The sequence below is a fragment of the Amphiura filiformis genome, chromosome 9 (genome assembly GCF_039555335.1).
Source record: "Amphiura filiformis chromosome 9, Afil_fr2py, whole genome shotgun sequence".
Taxonomy (NCBI): Eukaryota; Metazoa; Echinodermata; class Ophiuroidea; order Amphilepidida; family Amphiuridae; genus Amphiura; species Amphiura filiformis.
Window position 1 is genome coordinate 35,828,683 of NC_092636.1, and position 20,418 is coordinate 35,849,100.

At 35.9% G+C, this 20,418-nt stretch overlaps 1 protein-coding gene across 1 annotated transcript in view; it reads left to right on the top strand.

Moving 5' to 3' along the window:
• The window catches only part of LOC140160316 (polyprenol dehydrogenase-like), a 248,165-nt gene that overhangs the window by 22,632 nt on the left and 205,115 nt on the right, over window positions 1–20,418 (top strand). Inside the window, exons 3-4 of the mRNA XM_072183581.1 lie at window positions 16,199–16,369; window positions 19,217–19,436. Of these exons, the coding sequence (XP_072039682.1) occupies window positions 16,199–16,369; window positions 19,217–19,436 (391 nt within the window). The remainder of the gene's footprint in view (window positions 1–16,198; window positions 16,370–19,216; window positions 19,437–20,418) is intronic.

The following is a 20,418-nucleotide window of genomic DNA, read 5'->3' on the forward strand; positions in this document are numbered from 1 at the left end:
ACAAGGTGTTGAGCACAGGTACTGTCTAGGACATGCAACATGAACCTTTTTCATCAATCCAATTCAACAAATAAGCTTGATTTTAGCACCTGGGACATGCAAGCAATCATTGAACTGATGTTGTCATTCACAATTGTGACGGGTTTGACATATTGTCATATAGTCAACTTGCATTTCAAGAATACAGAAATATGTGTTGCATATTTAAATTGACATCTAATCTTTAGTGATAAGAACCTCATTCAGGATTATTAGGCATACAAATTGGCAACTTTTGAGTGACTTCAACCACAATTTGGGCTTCAAATGTCTGGCAATGCCGGGAAACATAAGATGAAGTTGATCATGTGGAAGTCATAATGTACCATTTAATCCCACTAGCCAACTCAATCCTCATTTAATCCAACCAGTGTTGCCAGTCAAATCATTTCAATTTACACTCTGATATTAACAAGATTATGATTTTTGTTTTCAATGTTGTGCCACCGACAGCTTATCGCAGATCTTCAGCAAAATCCTCAAGCAAGATTGATTGGAGTCTTGTTAAAATTATGATGATGAAATTCATTATAGAAAAAGTGGGTTAGTCGAGAGGTTGGGATTAGCAGTTTACCTAAAATGCTCTGTCTTTTACAATCATAGGGAAAATAAAGGTGTGATAAGAACAGTACGGTATGAAAGAAAAAAAGTGTCAGACAAAAGGCGATGATCAAAATTGTGTAGTATATCATTTAGAAGCCAGGATATTCATAAAAGCCTGACTACATGTTCTAGGGTATTTCTAATTTACGTATTAATAAAAAGGTAACTGTGATAAGGAAAACGAGGAAAGCAAATATGCTTATACCCATAGAATCAGCCAGTTGCTGCTTCAAGGCACTTTCAACCAGACATTTTAATGCCATGTTTTATGAATAAGCATATGTGCAATTCAGATCAAATTGCTTGTTGATCATTTTGGTGGAGCAGTTAGGGAAGTATTTTGTACAGTAATCATCAGATTGTCCCTTTGAAAGAGGTAATAATATCATGGGATGATACTGATGTGTGTGTTTAAAATAATTTTCTCCTTCATGGGCTGGCAAAGCCATCTTTACGTTCCATGCAAATGTGTGCTGAGATCGTTTTTCTCTTGGGATCCATTCCATTTAACATGCATTATGCATGCACATAAGATTGAAAATAAAACTTGCTACTCCACCATGACACCATGTATGGCCTCACAGGCAGCAGTAACAAATCTAAGCAGGTGGATTTGGGAACAGTTTGGCAGCAAACTGTAACCGTTTGTGATATGTTGATGGTACTATACCGTAAACGTTCGCCTAATGGCGCTATGGAGTTCATGGAAATGAGAGAGCGCCATCCCTGTAAAAGCCGACTATTATCACTGATCATTAAGGGTGCGTGTAGTTAAAGGGTGAAACCTATCGACACATACAATTATGAACAAGATCGAACAAACTTGTTCATGATAATGCGGTAATCATTCACCTGATACGTTGTGGCCCAATGAGCAGAGCATTAGACTATAGTGCGAGGATAAAGAGAACTCAGAAGATTGATGGTTCGAATCTCATGCAGTAATTTCTGACAGATTATGATGTCTGTCAATGTTTTTTTTTCTGATTTGAGAAAATTTTATTCTCTATTTTCTTGATTTTATCTTTAACATTGTTTATATAATTTTATTATTTTATCTTGTATGTGTCTTTTTTTCATGATTCTTTGTTTTTATCGTTTCATTTTAGAGTAACTCAATCCATTCAATCAAATGTTGTAATGAACCTATTTGATTGTATAGGCATTTGTTATGTGTGTGAGACGAACTGTCGCGTGCGACAAGTCTTTCAATTACATGAAAGTGTCCTTGCCTATGCATCAGTGGTCATAAGAGGTGTATCATTTTATTGGAAAGGGGGGGTCCCAAATATACGGGGGTCATAAAGTCTTGGAAAGAATAATAGGAGGGGGTCATAAAATGTTTTATGACCAAAATGTAGGGAGTCACACGATAACCACAGAAAGCGTGTTATTTTATTCAAAAAGACTAATTTCAATACAATTTTAGGGTTTGGGATCATAGAATTTTTGTTGCCGAAATAGGGGGTGCGCAATTTTATTGACGCAGACTTTTTGTAAATTTGGGACCCCCTTCCGAAAAAAATGATAGCCCTCTAAGAGGATTCAAATGATAACCTCTGCCCCAATAATCCCTAGCTATATTTGTTTGAAACTGTTTCACGGAGGATGTATCATAATAGGCTCAGTATTCAAATGATATAAATAAAATTTGAATGAGTGAATGAACAAAATCATACAACGACCAACTGAATAGAGGCTGTGCATATGACGTATTATCCCGTAAATATGAGCGTGTTTATAGTGAGACAATCTTTCCGTTATTTAGCTAAACTACCGCGTAGTCTAGATTTGCAATGGTTAGGAAAACATAAACAAATATAGACTGCGTGGCAGTTCAGCTAAATACCGTATAATCTGGCTCACTATAAACACACTCTATGGCGGACTACTCAAATGCATTCAACAAAAGCATGATTGCATCTACCGCGACAGTTTGTCTCCGGCGGCATAGGAAGCGCAACACGTGACGTACGAGGCTGGCGAAGATACAGGGCTGACAGCCCCATTCAATATAATCGGTTAACAATTACAAATGGAAAATTAACATACTTGCAGTGGGGTACTTTGTAGAACCCCGACGGTTTTAGAGTAAGATAATTTTGCTTTGACACCACATAACAAATTTAGAATTGTTTGTGAAGATTTCATGATTATGTGCTAATCCAATGGCGACCTCAAAATTGGCGATATCGCTTCCAGTACCGCCTGTCACACACATAACAAAATGCACTACGATCAAATAGGTTGATGACAACATTTGATTGAATGGACTGCACTGCGCCATGATTACGGGAAGAAACCGGTTCAAATCCTTTGTTTGGAGCAAATCGATAAAGCATAAAGGCCTCTATAGCTATCATTGAATACTGGCTAGGATTCCACAATAGTAGAAGACTATTACGTAGAGTTCGTGACCAACTCATAGAACAAAGATTTGAAAGTTATTTTGGGATCAAAGATTTGAAAGTTATTTTGGGATCTTTGATTGATTCTGAATCAATTTAGCATGGGCTCACCTCCTGAAACTTCTGGGCATTCCGGGGAGGGGTCAATCAAGGTTACATGAGGGTCAAATTATCAGAATGCTCCAATTATGTCAAGTAATATATCAAAAAAATATATATCGAAAAAAAATGTTCATAGGTCACGATTTTTGAATTCTGACCATAGTAAACAACGTCCGATTTCGGTGATTTTGGTGTCTAATTATATGTTTTCTTGCATGAGAAATACAACCACGCAACTTAAAAAAACTGTACAAGGAACCGATGACCTCCTAATTACAATATGGATGCTTTTGGCAGCCATGTTGCAAAAGAGGGTCATCGGATCCTTGTATAGTTTTTTAATTTGCTTAGTTGTATTTCTCATGAAAACATATAATTAGACACCAAAATTTCCGAAATCGGACGTTGTTTACTATGGTCAGAATTCAAAAGGTTGTTGACCTATGAACATTTTTTCGTCATAGCGCCTTCTTGAAAGGTCTGACACATAACAAACTATACATTTTTGGAATCCTCATGACCACACAAGTAATTTGATATATTACTTGACATAATTGGATTTTTCTGAAAATTTGACCCTCATGTAACCTTGATTGACCCCTCCCCGGAATGCCCGGAAGTTTCAAGAGGTGAGCCCAAGCTAAATTGATTCAGAATCAATCAAAGATCCCAAAATAACTTTCAAATCTTTGTTCTATGAGTTGGTCACGAACTCTACATAATAGTCTTCTACTACAACACAATGAGAACATGTTATAAGGCGCTTTGGAAGGCACACAATACCCCGATGGCTTTCCATGTGCACTCAACAACTATTCAGTATCGAAGCCCGGTATCGAAGTTACGTAATGTTACTATGTCAACGGGATCACGCTCTTAAGAAATGAACCACGATCGAAACAATCAGTACACAAAAAGGCATACAAAATAGCGTGATCGTAATGATCGCCATACAAACAGTGCTTGGTTCCAATACCATCACGGAGTTACGTAACTACTTCGTGGTCTGATAATTATATGATCAATGGTCTGATCTATATCTACTTGGGTTCGATCCTTTTAAGAAAAGAAAAAATAGCTGATCATTTATAATGCATAAATGAATAAAGTAATGTAGTTACACAATTTGAAACATTGAGGCCGTTCTATTTTTCAAAGGTCATTTAACTGTTAAATGTAGTGGAATATATCACGCATTGATAGGTAGCAGGTGGAGCAAATTTTGTCAGCGGTTTTTGTTGCCGATTGTTCGCAGTGCCTATTTATCTTTAAAAAAATAAGAAAATTAAAATTAAATTAAAAAAATCACAATATTCGTTCAGTAAAATGGGGACAAAATCCAAAAACATTACTTGACCCCTATTCACATAAAAGTGTGGGCAGAAATCAAGATTCGAACAAGTACCATTCACCATTCAAGGCGCACCCTCTACCGACTGAGCTAACGGGTCAGACAATAGAAGGGTGTAATTTTGAACTGAAGAATATTAACAAAATATGAAGAAATTACAATGTTATAAAAAGATTTACCAAAATGAGTTAGGTATAACGTATGAATCGATTTACAAATTAAGTCCAATGGCACTTTGAGAAAGAATACCTGAAGAAACCCCAAAACATTTGCTGCTCTAGCAACTAACCTAGTGACCTAAAGTATTGGGTCATGTCACGATATTGTTTTCTGAGGCATTATGTCCAGGTTGCTCAATTTAACATACACTTATCCTTAATGCTGTTGAGATTTTACAAGGATGGCGCTCTCACATTTCTAAGAATCCAAAAGCGCCATTAGGCGAACGTTTACGGTATGCTTAGAATGGTTTAGAGGCACTGATTAGGGTTGCTTGGGAGAACTCATGATTAAAAAGATGGAAATCAAAGTTAGGAGTGAGGAGTGAGAGTGATGAGAGAAAGGGAGAGAGGATGGAAAGAGTATGTCAGACAGAAGGTACTAGTAAAGTCTATAAATGTATTAGCTTGCAGCAATGTACATGTATACACAGATGGGGATTTCATTGCCAAATATAATATTTTCAAGTGATTATGGAGGAAATCCTTTGCCAAGTTGGATTTATTATCATCAGGTTTATCTGCAAAACCAATAAGACAGGGAAATGAGGCAAGCTCACAGGATTACTTCTTGATGATATGCAGACTGTTGAGATTTATGTGCTATCAACCCCTATGTTTCTGATCAACTATACTTCAGACACAAATTGATTGTCATTTCTTTCCCAGAATTAGGTTTCTAAATCATGTATTGTTTCTCTTACTATGTTCTCATTTTTGCTATGTTCTAATAGTGTTTTTCATTGTATTGTAAACTATATTTTTGTTAGAGCTAGCTTCTAATTTTTTCTTTCCAAGATGCACATTTAGTATAACCTAAGCATTCCCCACATGTCTTTTAATAGGAAAAATATTTACAGAAGAAAGTAAGTCCACTCAGTACCAAATGCAATCAAGTGGCTGTCAGCTCTGATAAGAGCAAGGGACTTGTACCTCCTTCTCAACCATTCTGTACTAATACCTGATATTAGCATTGACAGGAGTTTTTACAAAAGACAACACTATCAATGGTACATATTTGTCCTTTTGCACTCAAGTGGCTGTTTATTGAGGTTGAACTTTATACCATTCTTAAAATGTTCTAATGTTTTTTATTTTTGCAAATTTGAAAATGTCTAAACCTGGTTTAAATGTAAGCTGTCTAATTTCATTTCATTTTGCTTTCTATATCTTGTGGAGGTCTGTCATCCAAATATTGAAGATGTTGAGATATGCTCCAGCAGTTTGGATATTAAAATTCAAAAAGTGAATCCCAATGACAGTTAGTTATGATGACAATGATGAAGATGTAGATAACCATGATGGCAATGATGATGATGATGATGATGATGATGATGATGATTAACGATGATAGCAATATACCTAGTGATGGTGAAGGTGATGATAATAGCAATAATGAACAAAGACAACATCCAAGTCTTGTGAAGAAGTGTTAAAATCTTTCATCCCATACCTTAGGTAACATACTTTTCTGATTAGCCTCCCAATCCTCTCCACCAACCTAATTGCCTGCACAAATTGCCAACGTACGTGGCTTGTCTGACAAAAGTTCCTCCCTCTAGTTCCTTTTTACAAGGTGTTGAGCACAAGCACTGTCTACTACATGCAACATGAACCTTTTTTCATCAATCCAATTCAACAAATAAGCTTGTGTTTTAGCACCGGGGACATGCAAACAATCATTGATCTGATGTTAACATTCACAATTGTGACGGGTTTTACATAGGTGACCCCTCAGCACAACTGAGCCCGGATGTTGCCAGTGCCACTATTGAGAAATGCTCCATTGAACTTAACAATAAACAATAGGAAACAAAGGATTTATTGACTGTTTTATTGATTTTTCACTACTTACATGTCAAGTACTATAGACATGAGATACATCATTTTAAAGCGAAGTTCAAGCAGAATATTTTGGTTGAATATCTCAAAAATGATGATTGGCGACTTCAGGGCTCAGTTGTGCTGAGGGGTCACATATTGTCATAGTCAACTTGCATTTCAAGAATACAGAAATATGTGTTGCATATATAAATTGACATTTAATCTTTGGGGATAAAAACTTCATGCAGGTTTTCATTAGGCATACAAATTGGCAACTTTTGAGTGACTTTAACCACAATTTGGGCTTAAAATATCTGGCAACGCTTGGAAACAAAGATGAAGTTGATCATGTAGAAGTCATAATGTACCATTTATTCCCCCTAGCCAACTCGATCCTCATTTAATCCAAACAGTAGTGCCAGCAAAATCATTTTAATTTACACTCTGATATTAACAAGATTATGATTTTTGTTTTCAATGTTGTGCCACCGACAGCTTATCGCAGATCTTCAGCAAAATCCTCAAGCAAGATTGATTGGAGTCTTGTTAAAATTATGATGATGAAATTCATTATAGAAAAAGTGGGTTAGTCGAGAGGTTGGGATTAGCAGTTTACCTAAAATGCTCTGTCTTTTACAATCATAGGGAAAATAAAGGTGTGATAAGAACAGTACGGTATGAAAGAAAAAAAAAGTGTCAGACAAAAGGCGATGATCAAAATTGTGTAGTATATCATTTAGAAGCCAGGATATTCATAAAAGCCTGACTACATGTTCTAGGGTATTTCTAATTTACGTATTAATAAAAAAGGTAACTGTGATAAGGAAAACGAGGAAAGCAAATATGCTTATACCCATAGAATCAGCCAGTTGCTGCTTCAAGGCACTTTCAACCAGACATTTTAATGCCATGTTTTATGAATAAGCGTATGTGCAATTCAGATCAAATTGCTTGTTGATCATTTTGGTGGAGCAGTTAGGGAAGTATTATTTTGTACAGAAATCCTCAGATTGTCCCTTTGAAAGAGGTAATAATATCATGGGATGATACTGACGTGTGTGATTAAAATAATTTTCTCCTTCATGGGCTGGCAAAGCCATCTTTACATTCCATGCAAACGTGTGCTTCTCTTGGTATCCATTGCATTTAACATGCATTATGCATGCACATAAGATTGAAAATAAAACTTGCTACTCCACCATGACACCATGTACGGCCTCACAGGCGGCAGTAACAATTCTAAGCAGGTGGATTTAGGAACAGTTTGGCAGCAAACTGTAATGGTTTGTGATATGGTGATGCTACTATAACAAACTGTAATGGTTGTGATATGTTGATGCTACTATAACAAACTGTAATGGTTTGTGATGTGTTGATGCTACTATCACAAACTGTAATGGTTGTGATATGTTGATGCTACTATAACAAACTGTAATGGTTGTGATATGTTGATGCTACTATGCTTAGAAATAGAATGGTTTAGAGGCACCAATTGGGGTTGCTTGGGAGAACTCATGATTAAAGAGATGGAAATCAAAGTTAGGAGTGAGGAGTGAGAGTGAGGAGATAATGAGAGAAAGGGAGAGAGGATGGAAAGAGTATGTCACACAGAAGGGAAAACTTTTGAGTGACTTTAACCACAATTTGGGCTTAAAATATCTGGCAACACTGGGAAACATAAGATGAAGTTGATCATGTGGAAGTCATAATATACCATTTAATCCTCCTAGCCAACTCGATCCTCATTTAATCCAAACAGTAATGCCAGTCAAATCAATTTACACTCTGATATTAACAAGATTATGATTTTCTTCCAATGTTGTGCCGGTGACTGCTTTAATATTGCAAATCTACAGCATAATCCCTCAAGCAAGATTGATTGGAGTCTTGTTAAATTATGAAAGAATTATGATGATGAAATTCATTATAGAAAAGAGGGTTAGTGTGTCGAGAGGTTGAGATTAGTAGTTTACCTAAAATGCTCTGTCTTTTATAATCATAGGGAAAACAATGGATAAACATAAGAACAGTATGAACGAAAAAAAGTGTGAGAAAAAAGGTGATGATCAAAATTGTGTAGTATGTCATTTGAAGGGACACTAATTAACAATTCTAAGCAGGTGGATTTAGGAACAGTTTGGCAGCAAACTGTAATGGTTTGTGATGTGTTGATGCTACTATATGCTTAGAATGGTTTAGAGGCACCGATTGGGTTTGCTTAGGAGAACTCATGATTAAAGAGATGGAAATCATAGTTAAGAGTGAGGAGTGAGAGGGATGAAATAATGAGAGAAAGGAAGGATGGAAAGAGTATGTCAGGAAGAAGGGAGAGAGATGGACAGATACTAAATTCAATATTTGGAGGAGAGCAATCTAAAAGAAAATCACAAGAAGTACTAGTAAAGTCTATCATTTTTAGCTTGCAGCAATGCTCCTGTATACATGGTATACACAAGATGGGGATTTCATTGCCAAATATAATATTTTCAAGTGATTATGGAGAAATCCTTTACCAAGATGGATTTATTATCATCAGATTTATCTTTAATCAGATGTGGAAATGGGGTAAGCTCACAGGATTACTTCTTGATGATATGCAGACTGTTGAGATTTATGTGCTATCAACCCTTATGTCTCTGATCAACTATCCTTCAGACACAAATTTGATTGTCATTTCTTTCCCAGAATTAGCTTTCTAAATCATGTTTTTTTCTTCTTATTATGATCTCATTTTGCTATGTTCCAAATAATGTGTTTGTCGTATTGTGAATCATATGTTTTTCAGAGCTAGCCTTTAATTATTTTTCTTTCCAAGATGCACATTTAGTCCAACCTTAGCACTCCCCACATATCTTTTAGTAGGAAAAATATTTACAGAAGAAACCAAGTCCACTCAATACCAAATGCAATCAAGTGGCTGTCAGCTCTAATAAGAGCAAGGGACTTGTACCTCCTTCTCAACCAGTCTGTGCTAATACCTGATATTAGCATTGACAGAAGTTTTTACATAACACAACACTATCAATGCTACTTATTTGTCCCTTTCGACTCAAGTGACTTTTTATAAAGGTTGAGCTTTATACCATTCTTAAAATGTTCTAATGTAGGACTAAAGTTTTTTATTTTCATTATTTTTATATTTTTGCAAATTTGAAAATTGCTGAAACTGGTTTATAAATATGTTCTGTCTAATTTGATTACATAATTTGCTTTCTGCATCATGTGGAGGTCTGTTATCCAAAATTATTCCAACAGTTTTGATATTAAAATCCAAAAGTGAATCCCAATGACAATTATGATGACAGTTAATGATGAAGATGTAGATCATCATGATGACAATGATGTAGATGATCATGATGACAATGATGATGATTGATAATGATGATGCTGATACTGATGATGATGATGGTAATTGAAAATGATGATAGATAGCAATCTACCTAGTGATGGTGAAGATGATGATAATAGTAATAATCAACAAAGACAATATCCAAGTGTCCTGAAGTGTTAAAACATTTCATCCTATAGCTTAGGTAACATACTTGACTGATTAGCCTCCCAAATCTCTCCACCAACCTAATTGCCTGCACAATTGCCAACGTGACTTGTCTGGCAAAAGTGCCTTGCTCTAATTCCTTTTTACAAGGTGTTGAGCACAAGTACTGTCTGCTACATGCAACATGAACCTTTTTTCATCAATCCAATTCAACAAATAAGCTTGTTTTTTAGCACCTGGGACATGCAAGCAATCATTGAACTGATGTTAACATTCACAATTGTGGCATATTTTACATATTGTCATAGTCGACTTGCATTTCAAGAATACAGAAATATGTGTTGCATATATAAATTGACATCTAAACTTTGTGGATAAGAACTTCATTCAGGTTTACATTAGGCATACAAATTGGCAACTTTTGAGTGACCTGGGCTTAAAATATCTGGCATCGTTGGGAAACAAAGATGAAGTTGATTATGTAGAAGTCATAATGTACCATTTAATTTAAAGAGATGGAAATCAAAGTTAGGAGTGAGTGAGAGATAAGAAATGAGATGAAAATGAGAGTGAAGAGTGAGAGCGATGACATAATGAGAGAAAGGGAGGATGGAAAGAGTATGTCAGTCAGAAGGGAGAGATACAGACAGATACTAAATTCAATATTTGGAGGAGAGAGATCTAAAAGAAAACCTCAAAAATTACCATATTAAGTCTATAATTTTATTAGCTTGCAGCAATGTTCTTGAATACACAGATGGGGATTTCATTGCCAAATATAATATTTTCAAGTGATTATGGAGAAAATCCTTTGCCAAGTTGGATTTATTATCATCAGATTTATCTGCAAAACCAATCAGACGGGGAAATGGGGCAAGCTCATAGGATTACTTCTTGATATGCAGACTGTTGAGATTTATGTTTTGACAAGCACCATGTAATGCCACTACTTGGTGAAAGCGTGGCTTCCAGTTTGGAACTTTATAGGGATATTCAGAGATTTTGGGTTGATTAAATTTTCTATAACAATCTTACGTACACTCTAAAAAAAAACAACTCAATGTTGAGTAAAAAGGTAACAAAGCAACAAAATGAGTGAAATCTTAAGGACTCCCCCCATCCTGTCTTGGAAAATGATGTGGAAAACACTGTTGCACCTTCCTAAAAGGTGTTGTGATGGATTCTCTTTCAACTGTTAGCATTGATTTTTGCTGAATTATGGCCACCATATTGATTGGTTATAACCAGTATGGAATATTGCAGTCTTTCACCCTATTGAGTGATTTGTTTGCCAAATTTGTAAAAAATAAATAAAAGTACACAATTAGAAGGATTGTGGTTATCATCCAAATAGTTGGTTGGTTGCCTGTTTGTTTGCCTGCCTGTTTGCCTGGTTGTTTGGCTGTCCATCCAGGTGGAAGCAAAACCATTAATCCACTCTGTAGCTTCAAACTTATGGTGATAGTATATGGTGGCCTGTTGTGCTGTATAGTTTTGTGTCATGGTATTTGCATATTTATTATGTATTTACAAACTTTTGTTATTTACACACCTTTGTGTGGGGCCACCTTAATTATAAACCGTGTAATTCTAGTTCCCTTTTTCTGTGGAACGTAATTTTGTGACTACTTGAATGCCCCCTGCTGCCACCTTGAAAAGGCTTGATGTGGCATGCATTGCATATTTGGGTTTTAAAAACTGGCAACCTTGCCCAAGGGCGGCAACTACTTTTACTTGAATAGAAAGAAAGAAAATCAGTTGTCAAACTCTTTTTCTTGTGATATGAACATGAAGGGATGTCATTTCCATAAACATATCCAAATGTTCACTTCCATTGTGTTGCTGACATGGACGAAAGAGAAACAGACCGCGTACCATCAGTCAAAGTCCCCGTGTATTGTATGCTACCAGTTCTCGCATATTCATGAGGGCCGATTGTTCGATCATGCCGTGTCTAACAATCACGCCAACGCTGCGTGCCTTCGCGTATACGCGATACGCGATAGAGCGTTGCGTGCTTTAGCAATTACGCGACAGACCGTGAAAATACGCGGTAATTGCCTAGCAGTTTCGCCTGTCGCATTTCATGGAACAATCGGCCCTCATTATCGGATGAGGCGGAGACTTTGACTGGTGGTACGCGCTCTGTCTTATCTTACTCCTCTGTGGTTGCTGAGTAAAAATGTCAATGGCGTTCTCCGATATGCCAAACAAGAACACAGTGTAATTCATCTTATTTAGATTTTGGCAGTTCTGGAACAACCAAAAGTATGCAAATAAATCTGGTATGTAAATAGCAAATGTAAAAGCTATGTAATAAAGACAAAATTTGACATTTTCATTGATTGAGCATGCAGTAATAGCACATACACTTTACTTTGCATGCATGATCAAAGACAACTCAGTGGCAACCTACACGGGATCTGCCTTAATGTGGTACATATTTCTTAGTAGCCTTTGGGACCGTTTACACAGCAAATATTTCATGCAACAAAACAGTGTGAGTGTTATGACATTCAAAACATAAAAGCAAATGATCAATGTGGGTGTAGCAAGATATTGCATGGGTGTAACTGACTGGGAGACAGCACATTATCCTTTTAGTTGACATGAATTCTGTAATCTTTTCGGTTAAACAGCACTTGGATAAAAATCTGTATTACCGGTGTACTCCTCATTATGACATAATACCGGCAGGTAATATATGCCGTATTACCTGCGTAATGCTAACTCTAAAGCATATGCCGTATTACCTGCGTAATGCTAACTCTAAAGCCACGATTTCTCAGAAAAATTCACGGAATTCGGGGTTTGCTCACGGAAATTCGAAAAATGCCACAAAATAGTGAAAAACTGTGTAAAATGTCTAACTTTTGTGTTGATTTGCAAAAGAAAACAAAGAAAAGTGATAATATAGCAGTAATCAACCATTCAACAATCCATTCTAGCAGTTATTCTAGGCCAGTACTGTGTGAGTCTAAAAGCAGTGGACTTAAAATTTAAAAAAATATTAAAAGTATTAATCATTTCAGGAAAATAAATATTGATGCTGGCAAAAGTGGGTATAGTATGTTATCACCTGCATATAGATACAGTCACTCAATGTTGGGGATATAATGGACGGAATTGTCTACACCAGTACTCCACATAAGCCCAAATCTTAAGGAATCATTGGTCTCAAAATCTATGGGCCAAAACTCAAATTAAAACTTTTTTGTTATTCTGGTCCATATTAATGTGACACTTTAATAAGAATTCAGACCCTCCTCTCTCCTACTCTCACCAGCCAAGTCTGTCAATGCCTAAACCAGGCATCCGCAAATAGAGGGGTGTGCACCATAATCAAACACCTTATCAATTAAGCTAACTTAACTGCTTAGTTTTAATTATTAAAGCCTTAATGTACGATCTTTTTTCAGAATATACCTTTTTTTTTTGACATATTTGTAATACTTACACATGTTCCAACTTAAAGGTCAGGTCTATAGCAAAAACAACATCATATCATTGGCAAGCTAATAATATGAGGACAATGAAAATGACTCCTTTTTTGAGAAAATAATTGATATTCCGCAAAAACCAACTTAAGTGGTGAGTTCCTTCGAACGAGACAGATTTGGCCTAGAAAACCGGTGACGTCATGAAATGAGATGTGCCCGCTGTGAGAAAAGGGACTATAAACGCTCTCAATGGACAGAACGTATACTGTTGCTGTTCACAGAAAAAAATTCCAAATTAAGTATTACAAATTTCATGGCTTTTAAACATATGGATAAAATCAGCCGCTTCTTTTTTATATATTAGACAATTGTGATATTACAATTCATATGTATATCAATATCATGAGAAATATTACGCCTAAAAATAAATACATAATTTGAGCTTAGAATTTCATCTGAGACTAGCATATCATGATATAAACCGTGTTGTTCCCTGTATATATATTGCAATGCTATAGTTTCAGTTGGATGAAATATTACAAAGCAAACGCATAGTAACAATTACTGTGTGGGCTTTGTTCCCGAAAGAGAATAATAGCGTGCATATTGTTATGCAGCATTGTTGTGGTAAGTGATAGTACAACTAATTGTTGCTAATGTCAAACTTGTCAAAGTGATTGTGCGATTGTATAATGAGAGCACGATAATGTCCGCTTCATTTACCTACGTCATCAGTCAAACGGGGGAGAACACGTACGCTTCAAACGGGGGAAGAACACGTACAAGGCTGAACTGTACCCACACAATTTCCCCTTTTTCAGGAGAAATACGCACAGAAAAATTGCAACAAGTATCAACTTGTAATGTAATAATTATTCTCTTCGAATAGATATAAACTTGTTTTTGCTATAGACCTGCCCTTTAAATCAATGCAAACTCATAAAAATATAGGAGTAATTCCACAGAAAACCAGGTGCAGTTGCCAACATTCCTTCTTCAAAGCCTGGCATGTTTTTGATAATGTCAAAATTGGTTTAAATATTCCCCCAGTATAACCTGTGTATTCTCGCAAAGACCTGCTATAAAATATCATGATTAATTTCGGTTAATTATGATTAAGTATTGATTGGAATAACACCCACAAATGGCTACGTAGACAGACTCGTACACAGACTGATGTCATCAAATTTTCATGTGCAGTTTTAAAAAGTGTATCAAAGATATTTGTGCCAAAGCTGCCTTTTGTGTTTTGTATTTAAATTTATATATATTTTTAATATAAGAGACTTGACACAGGTTTGTATGTATCTTTCACATGGTAACAATAGTTGTTTATACATTTCACCCCTTAATAAAAATGAAAAGGGGGAAGCTCAAAACAATGTTTTCATGTTTTTATTTAAGTAACATCTTGCATAATGTGTATGTGAATTTATGCGAGCATGAGTTGGGACCTTATTGATGCATGCAGTAACAAAAGCTGAATGATTTTTGCCTTATATTTAAGTTGAACAAACGTTTATAGTCAATGGTTCTTAAGATTAAGATCATGACGGTTGAATCCTCCCTACAAAGTTCCTTGCAAGTATTTTGAAATATAACTTAAATGTATATGTGGCTCATGGCAGCCATTATAGGCATGTGATTTGTGCAAACAAATTGAGTCATGGATTTTGCAAACTCAAGTATCAATTTTCTTGTGAATTACTTTTTTATATGCTGTAAATTTATCAAAAGGAACTCATGGCTCCTGAGATATTGCAGTTTTCAAGATCAATATTGTGACAAATATCTGTAATTTACATTTTTTTTACTCTCTTGATTTGAGCAACAGCATGCATCAGTTGTCAGAATTCCAAATTTCAAATCTGTTGCAAGCTTTGTTTGTATTGCATCACACCCACATCAATTGCCCACTAAATTGTTGTTCTTTAGGTGATATCAAAACATGCGGGGGAGGGGGGGTTACGATCCTCCAGATGATCAAATCACTGAATTGGAATTTAAAGGCCTATTCAGTGTTTGCTCATCTGGATGATCATAAAAAACATCAAAATTCAAGATTTTGACACCTTTGTTAGTGTCATAGATGTGCGAACATGCCCTGCTAGCAAGCCTGGAAATAGCGGGTGCGGGAAGCAAATTTGCCCTTGTAAAGCTACCAATTGCTCCTGGTTCGTGTAAAATTCACATGAACCAGGAGCAATTTATTTTAGACAATTGTTCCTGGTTCTAGTTTCTGCACTTGATGCAGTAGTACTGGAATGCTATATTGTATATGCAGAAAAGGATTTACTATTTGAAAATGCTATTGCTCCTGTTTCTTCAAATATTGCTCCTGGTTCTTGTAAAATTCCAGTGAACCAGGAGGTATGTTTAAAAACAAATTGCGCCTGTATCAAGTCTGCTTATTTCCAGGCTTGCTAGCGCTAGTGTGTAGTAAAGACAAAAATAAAAAGACATTTTACATGCAATACTGTTGTTTTCTTTGTTGTTGTTATTGTTGTTGTTGTTGTTGTTGTTGTTGTTGTTGTTGTTGTTGTTGTTGTTGTTGTTTTTTGCCAAATTTGAATGACTTATCCTTCACTTTTAAGCAATTTATAAACAATTTAAATTCAAACAATTTTTAAAAGTCCATGGCAGATTTGATTGATGTTTGATTGATTGTTTGTCATATTTTTAACCCTTCTCTATTGCTCTGATTTCATTAAATACAGGAGTTAAAGAAGAAACAAACGGTCAAAGTGTGGAGGCAGCCATCAAAGCAACTTGTCCTTTTGCCAAATTGGATTGTTTGCCTCTTGATTTAGCATCATTTGCATCTATTCAGAAATTTGTACAACAATTCAAGGCAAAAGGCCTACCTTTACATGTGCTAGTCAATAATGGTAAGTACACAGTGAATGTCAAACTGGTTAGGCCAAAATAAGGTTTGTCTCAAAGCTCGTGCGCGCATTTGTAAAATTGTGCAATTTAAAAAAGAAGTTTTTTTTATTTCAAATTTTTTTATTTTTTGCGGGGAAAATTGGGCAAAAATCAGATTTTTTTTCTCAAAATACCATAAAATACCAACTCAGGAATAATAACAATAATAAAAAAAATGTCATTTCGCATTTGTTTTCAAACCACTCGTGAGCTTTGAGACAAACCTTATTATTTTTGGCCTTAGGATCTTTGACTTTAGTGCAAGTGTAGTGAGTTTGATCTCTGAAAAGGAAATACAATTAACAGTTAATTATCTACCCTCTTCATTACTGAATTTCAATTATGTGGTAGATGTAATGGGTTACAAAGATCTTACGGCCAGTTCTGATGAGGAATCTTGCTGTTTATACAAAAAAGTTGAAAGTGTGTTTATCAATGCATGGAAGGATACAGCATGTACAGGGTGTCCCCAAAAAAGAGGCCCCTCATTGCGCCCTCATTTTCTCTTATTTCAGAAAAGTTGATCAAGTATATGTTGGTATGTAATAGGAGAAAAGAGGGCGCAATGAGGGTCCTCTTTTTTTGGGGACACCCTGTAGTATAATATGTGACCCCTCGGCACAACTGAGCCCGGATGTCGCCAGTGCCACTATTGAGATATGCTCCATCGAACTTAACAATAAACAATAGGAAACAAAGGATTTGTTGACTGTTTTATTGATTTTTCACTACTTAAATGTCAAGTACTATAGACATGAATATATACATCATTTTAAAGCTAATTTCAAGCAGAATATTTTGGTTGAATATCTCAAAAATGATGATTGGCGACTTCAGGGCTCAGTTGTGCCGAGGGGTCACATATATGCTATTCCTCTTCTGTAACCCATCTGGAAATGCAGCCAGGATTATGCATGCTCCTTTTGTACCAATGGCATAGCTTGGAATCGCATCTAGGGATTAACTTAATCTGGGACATTTGGTTTTGACAAGACTATTCCAAGACATGATAAAGAGGTCAGGGACAAAGGACAAAAGTCATTTTGAATTTTGATTATTTGTTTGTGTACAGTAAAGCGCTCCACAGACTCCGAGTATTAGGCGTATTAATATTGTATGTAATATATCTACGTTATTTAATCTATTGCCATTCTATTTCAGTAATGTTTAAGTTCTAACGAATGTTTGATGACGAAAAATCGATAATATGTTACATATAATATCTAGTAGAAATATATTATCGATTTTACTTCATCAAACATTCGTTAGAACTTAAACATTACTGGAAATAGAATGGCAATAGATTAAACACCGTAGATATGTTACATACAATATTTTACGTACAATAAAAAGTCTGAATACTGCTTAATTCACTTGACTTTATGTCAATTGACTCTATGCATAGTCATTCACATGGTGGTCCCTAGTCCAGATCAACAGCTGGGGTTCCCAAGCTCGCTCTTGCATCGATTTTAACTTTTATATAGTCACTTTATGATTTGTATGTAGTTAAGCCCAAGACATTGAGGGCTTAACAGAGCTCAAGTGAGCCAGCAGCCAATCATCATAGCTACACCCAAATGTGTATATGAATTTAATGTGTGCAATGATTCAGTTTACTTTAAAGTCAGTTGACTTTGCGGTTGTGTCATTCACATGGTGGTCCCCAACTGACTTTAATTCTCTTCACGCGGGTGTCGATTGCAGACGACTTGTTTCAAAATTTTTGTAAAAGCTCCAAAATTTCAGAATTATAAATTTTCATGACCATATTTGGAATCAGCATGAAAAATACATTAGAATGAGTTCAAACAAGCGTAGTATTGGTTCAGTAGTTCTTAAGATAGATCTTGATATTTTGAGAAAATATTTCAAAACTTGAACTTTTTCCGTTGAAGCGCATGGCTAGCACGCAGAGCATTGCAGTTGTGTCATTCACATGGTTGTCCCCAAGCCCAGGTCCCTAAAGCTCTCACACATTATGGCTTAGATAAACTTTAGTCTAACTTAATTTGAACTTTCATCTTGATTTGTATGTAGCTTAACTAAGCCCATGGAGGTTTAAGCCCAAGACAGCCAGGGCTTAACATAGCTCAAGGTTAAGTAAGCCTGCAACCATTCTTTATCATGTTTATACTTCATCTAAGTATGTGATGAAATGCAAGGTCACTTGAGTATTTTATTTTTAGCAATCTCTTTGAGGTTGTGGTTCAATAGATATCCCTGAAAAAGCGTAATTTCAAAATTTCAGTTGATTCGGATGTTGAATGTGCGAGTTACGTACAAGCCTTATATTAAGTATGCCAGGACCAGGAGCTAAATTTAGCTCCTGGTCCCAAAGATAGCTCCTGGTCCTATAGTTTGTAGTGTAAAATACTGGACACACCAGGAGCCAAAACTGGACAACCATGGGGTAAAAAGAGCCTGGGTGTCTGGTTAATATAAGCCTTGTTTACGTATAACTACATGTATTACAGTGCCCCAACAACTACTGTGGTGTAATTTTGGGCTGTCAACAGCCCAAAAATACAAATTGGACGATATCTTTGTCCAGGGGATGTAGTCCCATGTTTCTCATGGTATAAGCAAACTTTCTCGAGTAAGTGGGAGGATGAAGCTGCATGTGGATTATGCAGGACCCCTTAAAAGCTTTTCTCTAAGAAAAAGGATCTGTATGAATTAGACTATACGAATTGGGGCATAAATACAATGTCACTAAACATGCTTCCTATTCCTGTGTGAACAAGTTTTTTAATAACCTCATGCCTTTCTTTTGAAATTTACCTTCCTTTCCCAATTTATAAATGCAGCCGGGATTATGCACGCTCCTTTTGCTCCAACTGCATCATCCAGCGGCAGCTTGGAATCACATCTCGGGATTAACTACCTAGGACATTTTGTTTTGACAAGACTACTCTTAGACATGTTAAAGAGGTCAGGGACAAAGGAAAGATGTGCCAGGATTGTCAATGTCTCCTCAGCGGTGCATGCCATCAGTACCATTGACAGTATTAAGGAAATTCAATTCAGGTAAGGTTATTATTAAAGGAGATGCTCTGTTATTACAGTGTTGTTGTATCATATTGTATTTTGTTTCCATCAAAAAACAGCATAATTACATCAAAAATACAATATCTCCTCAGTGGTACATGCCATCAGTACCATGGACAGTATTAAGAAAATTTAGTTCAGGTAAGCTTATTATTAAAGGAGCTAGTTATTACAGTGTTGTCGTATCATATCGTGTGGTATTTTGTATTCATCAAAAAGCAACATAATGTCATTAAAAATACAACAGAATCAGAGGCAGGAGGTGCAACTTAAACAAAATGCCTGAAATTGTTACACCCTCTTGACACTAAATTAAAGGTCACAATATCAAAAGAGAAATACGGACACCCCTACATACAGACTCACGTACACCAAAGAGCACAGTGAATTACATAAGCATGAAAAGCATGAAAAGGAAATGTCTAAATATCAATAATTGTGCCCAACTGCATGCACGTCATTCTATATCAATACACAGATGTTGTGACCCTTATTTTTTGCCTATTATAAGGCAAACAAACTTAATACAGCCTGTCTCCAAAAAAATTGTGCAAGTGAAGAGCGCCCTCTTTGGCAAATAGAAAATGCCGTTGTGACATGATGCTTACATCAACGTCAAGGGCACAGTCTTAGCTCTCAAATACCGTTTGTTCTGCTCTTTTTAATCTCGAGATATGTTTAGTTAACAACGAAAGGGTAAAATCACAATTGTGCCACTTTTACTAGGGAATAGGGTTGTACATGTAAATCAATGATAGCTGATGTTGATGCGTCTAATGCACCCCCTTCGGGACTCATGCATTAGACGTATCAACACTAGTGCGTGTGCATTATTTTGTCTAATTTTATTAATTTGATCTAATTTCATGAACTTGTCAAAGTTCATTAACCCATAAGTGTGTAATATTTATTTGTCTTTTAACATGTCTTGAATGACAAAAAGAACAGTATTTACCATGGT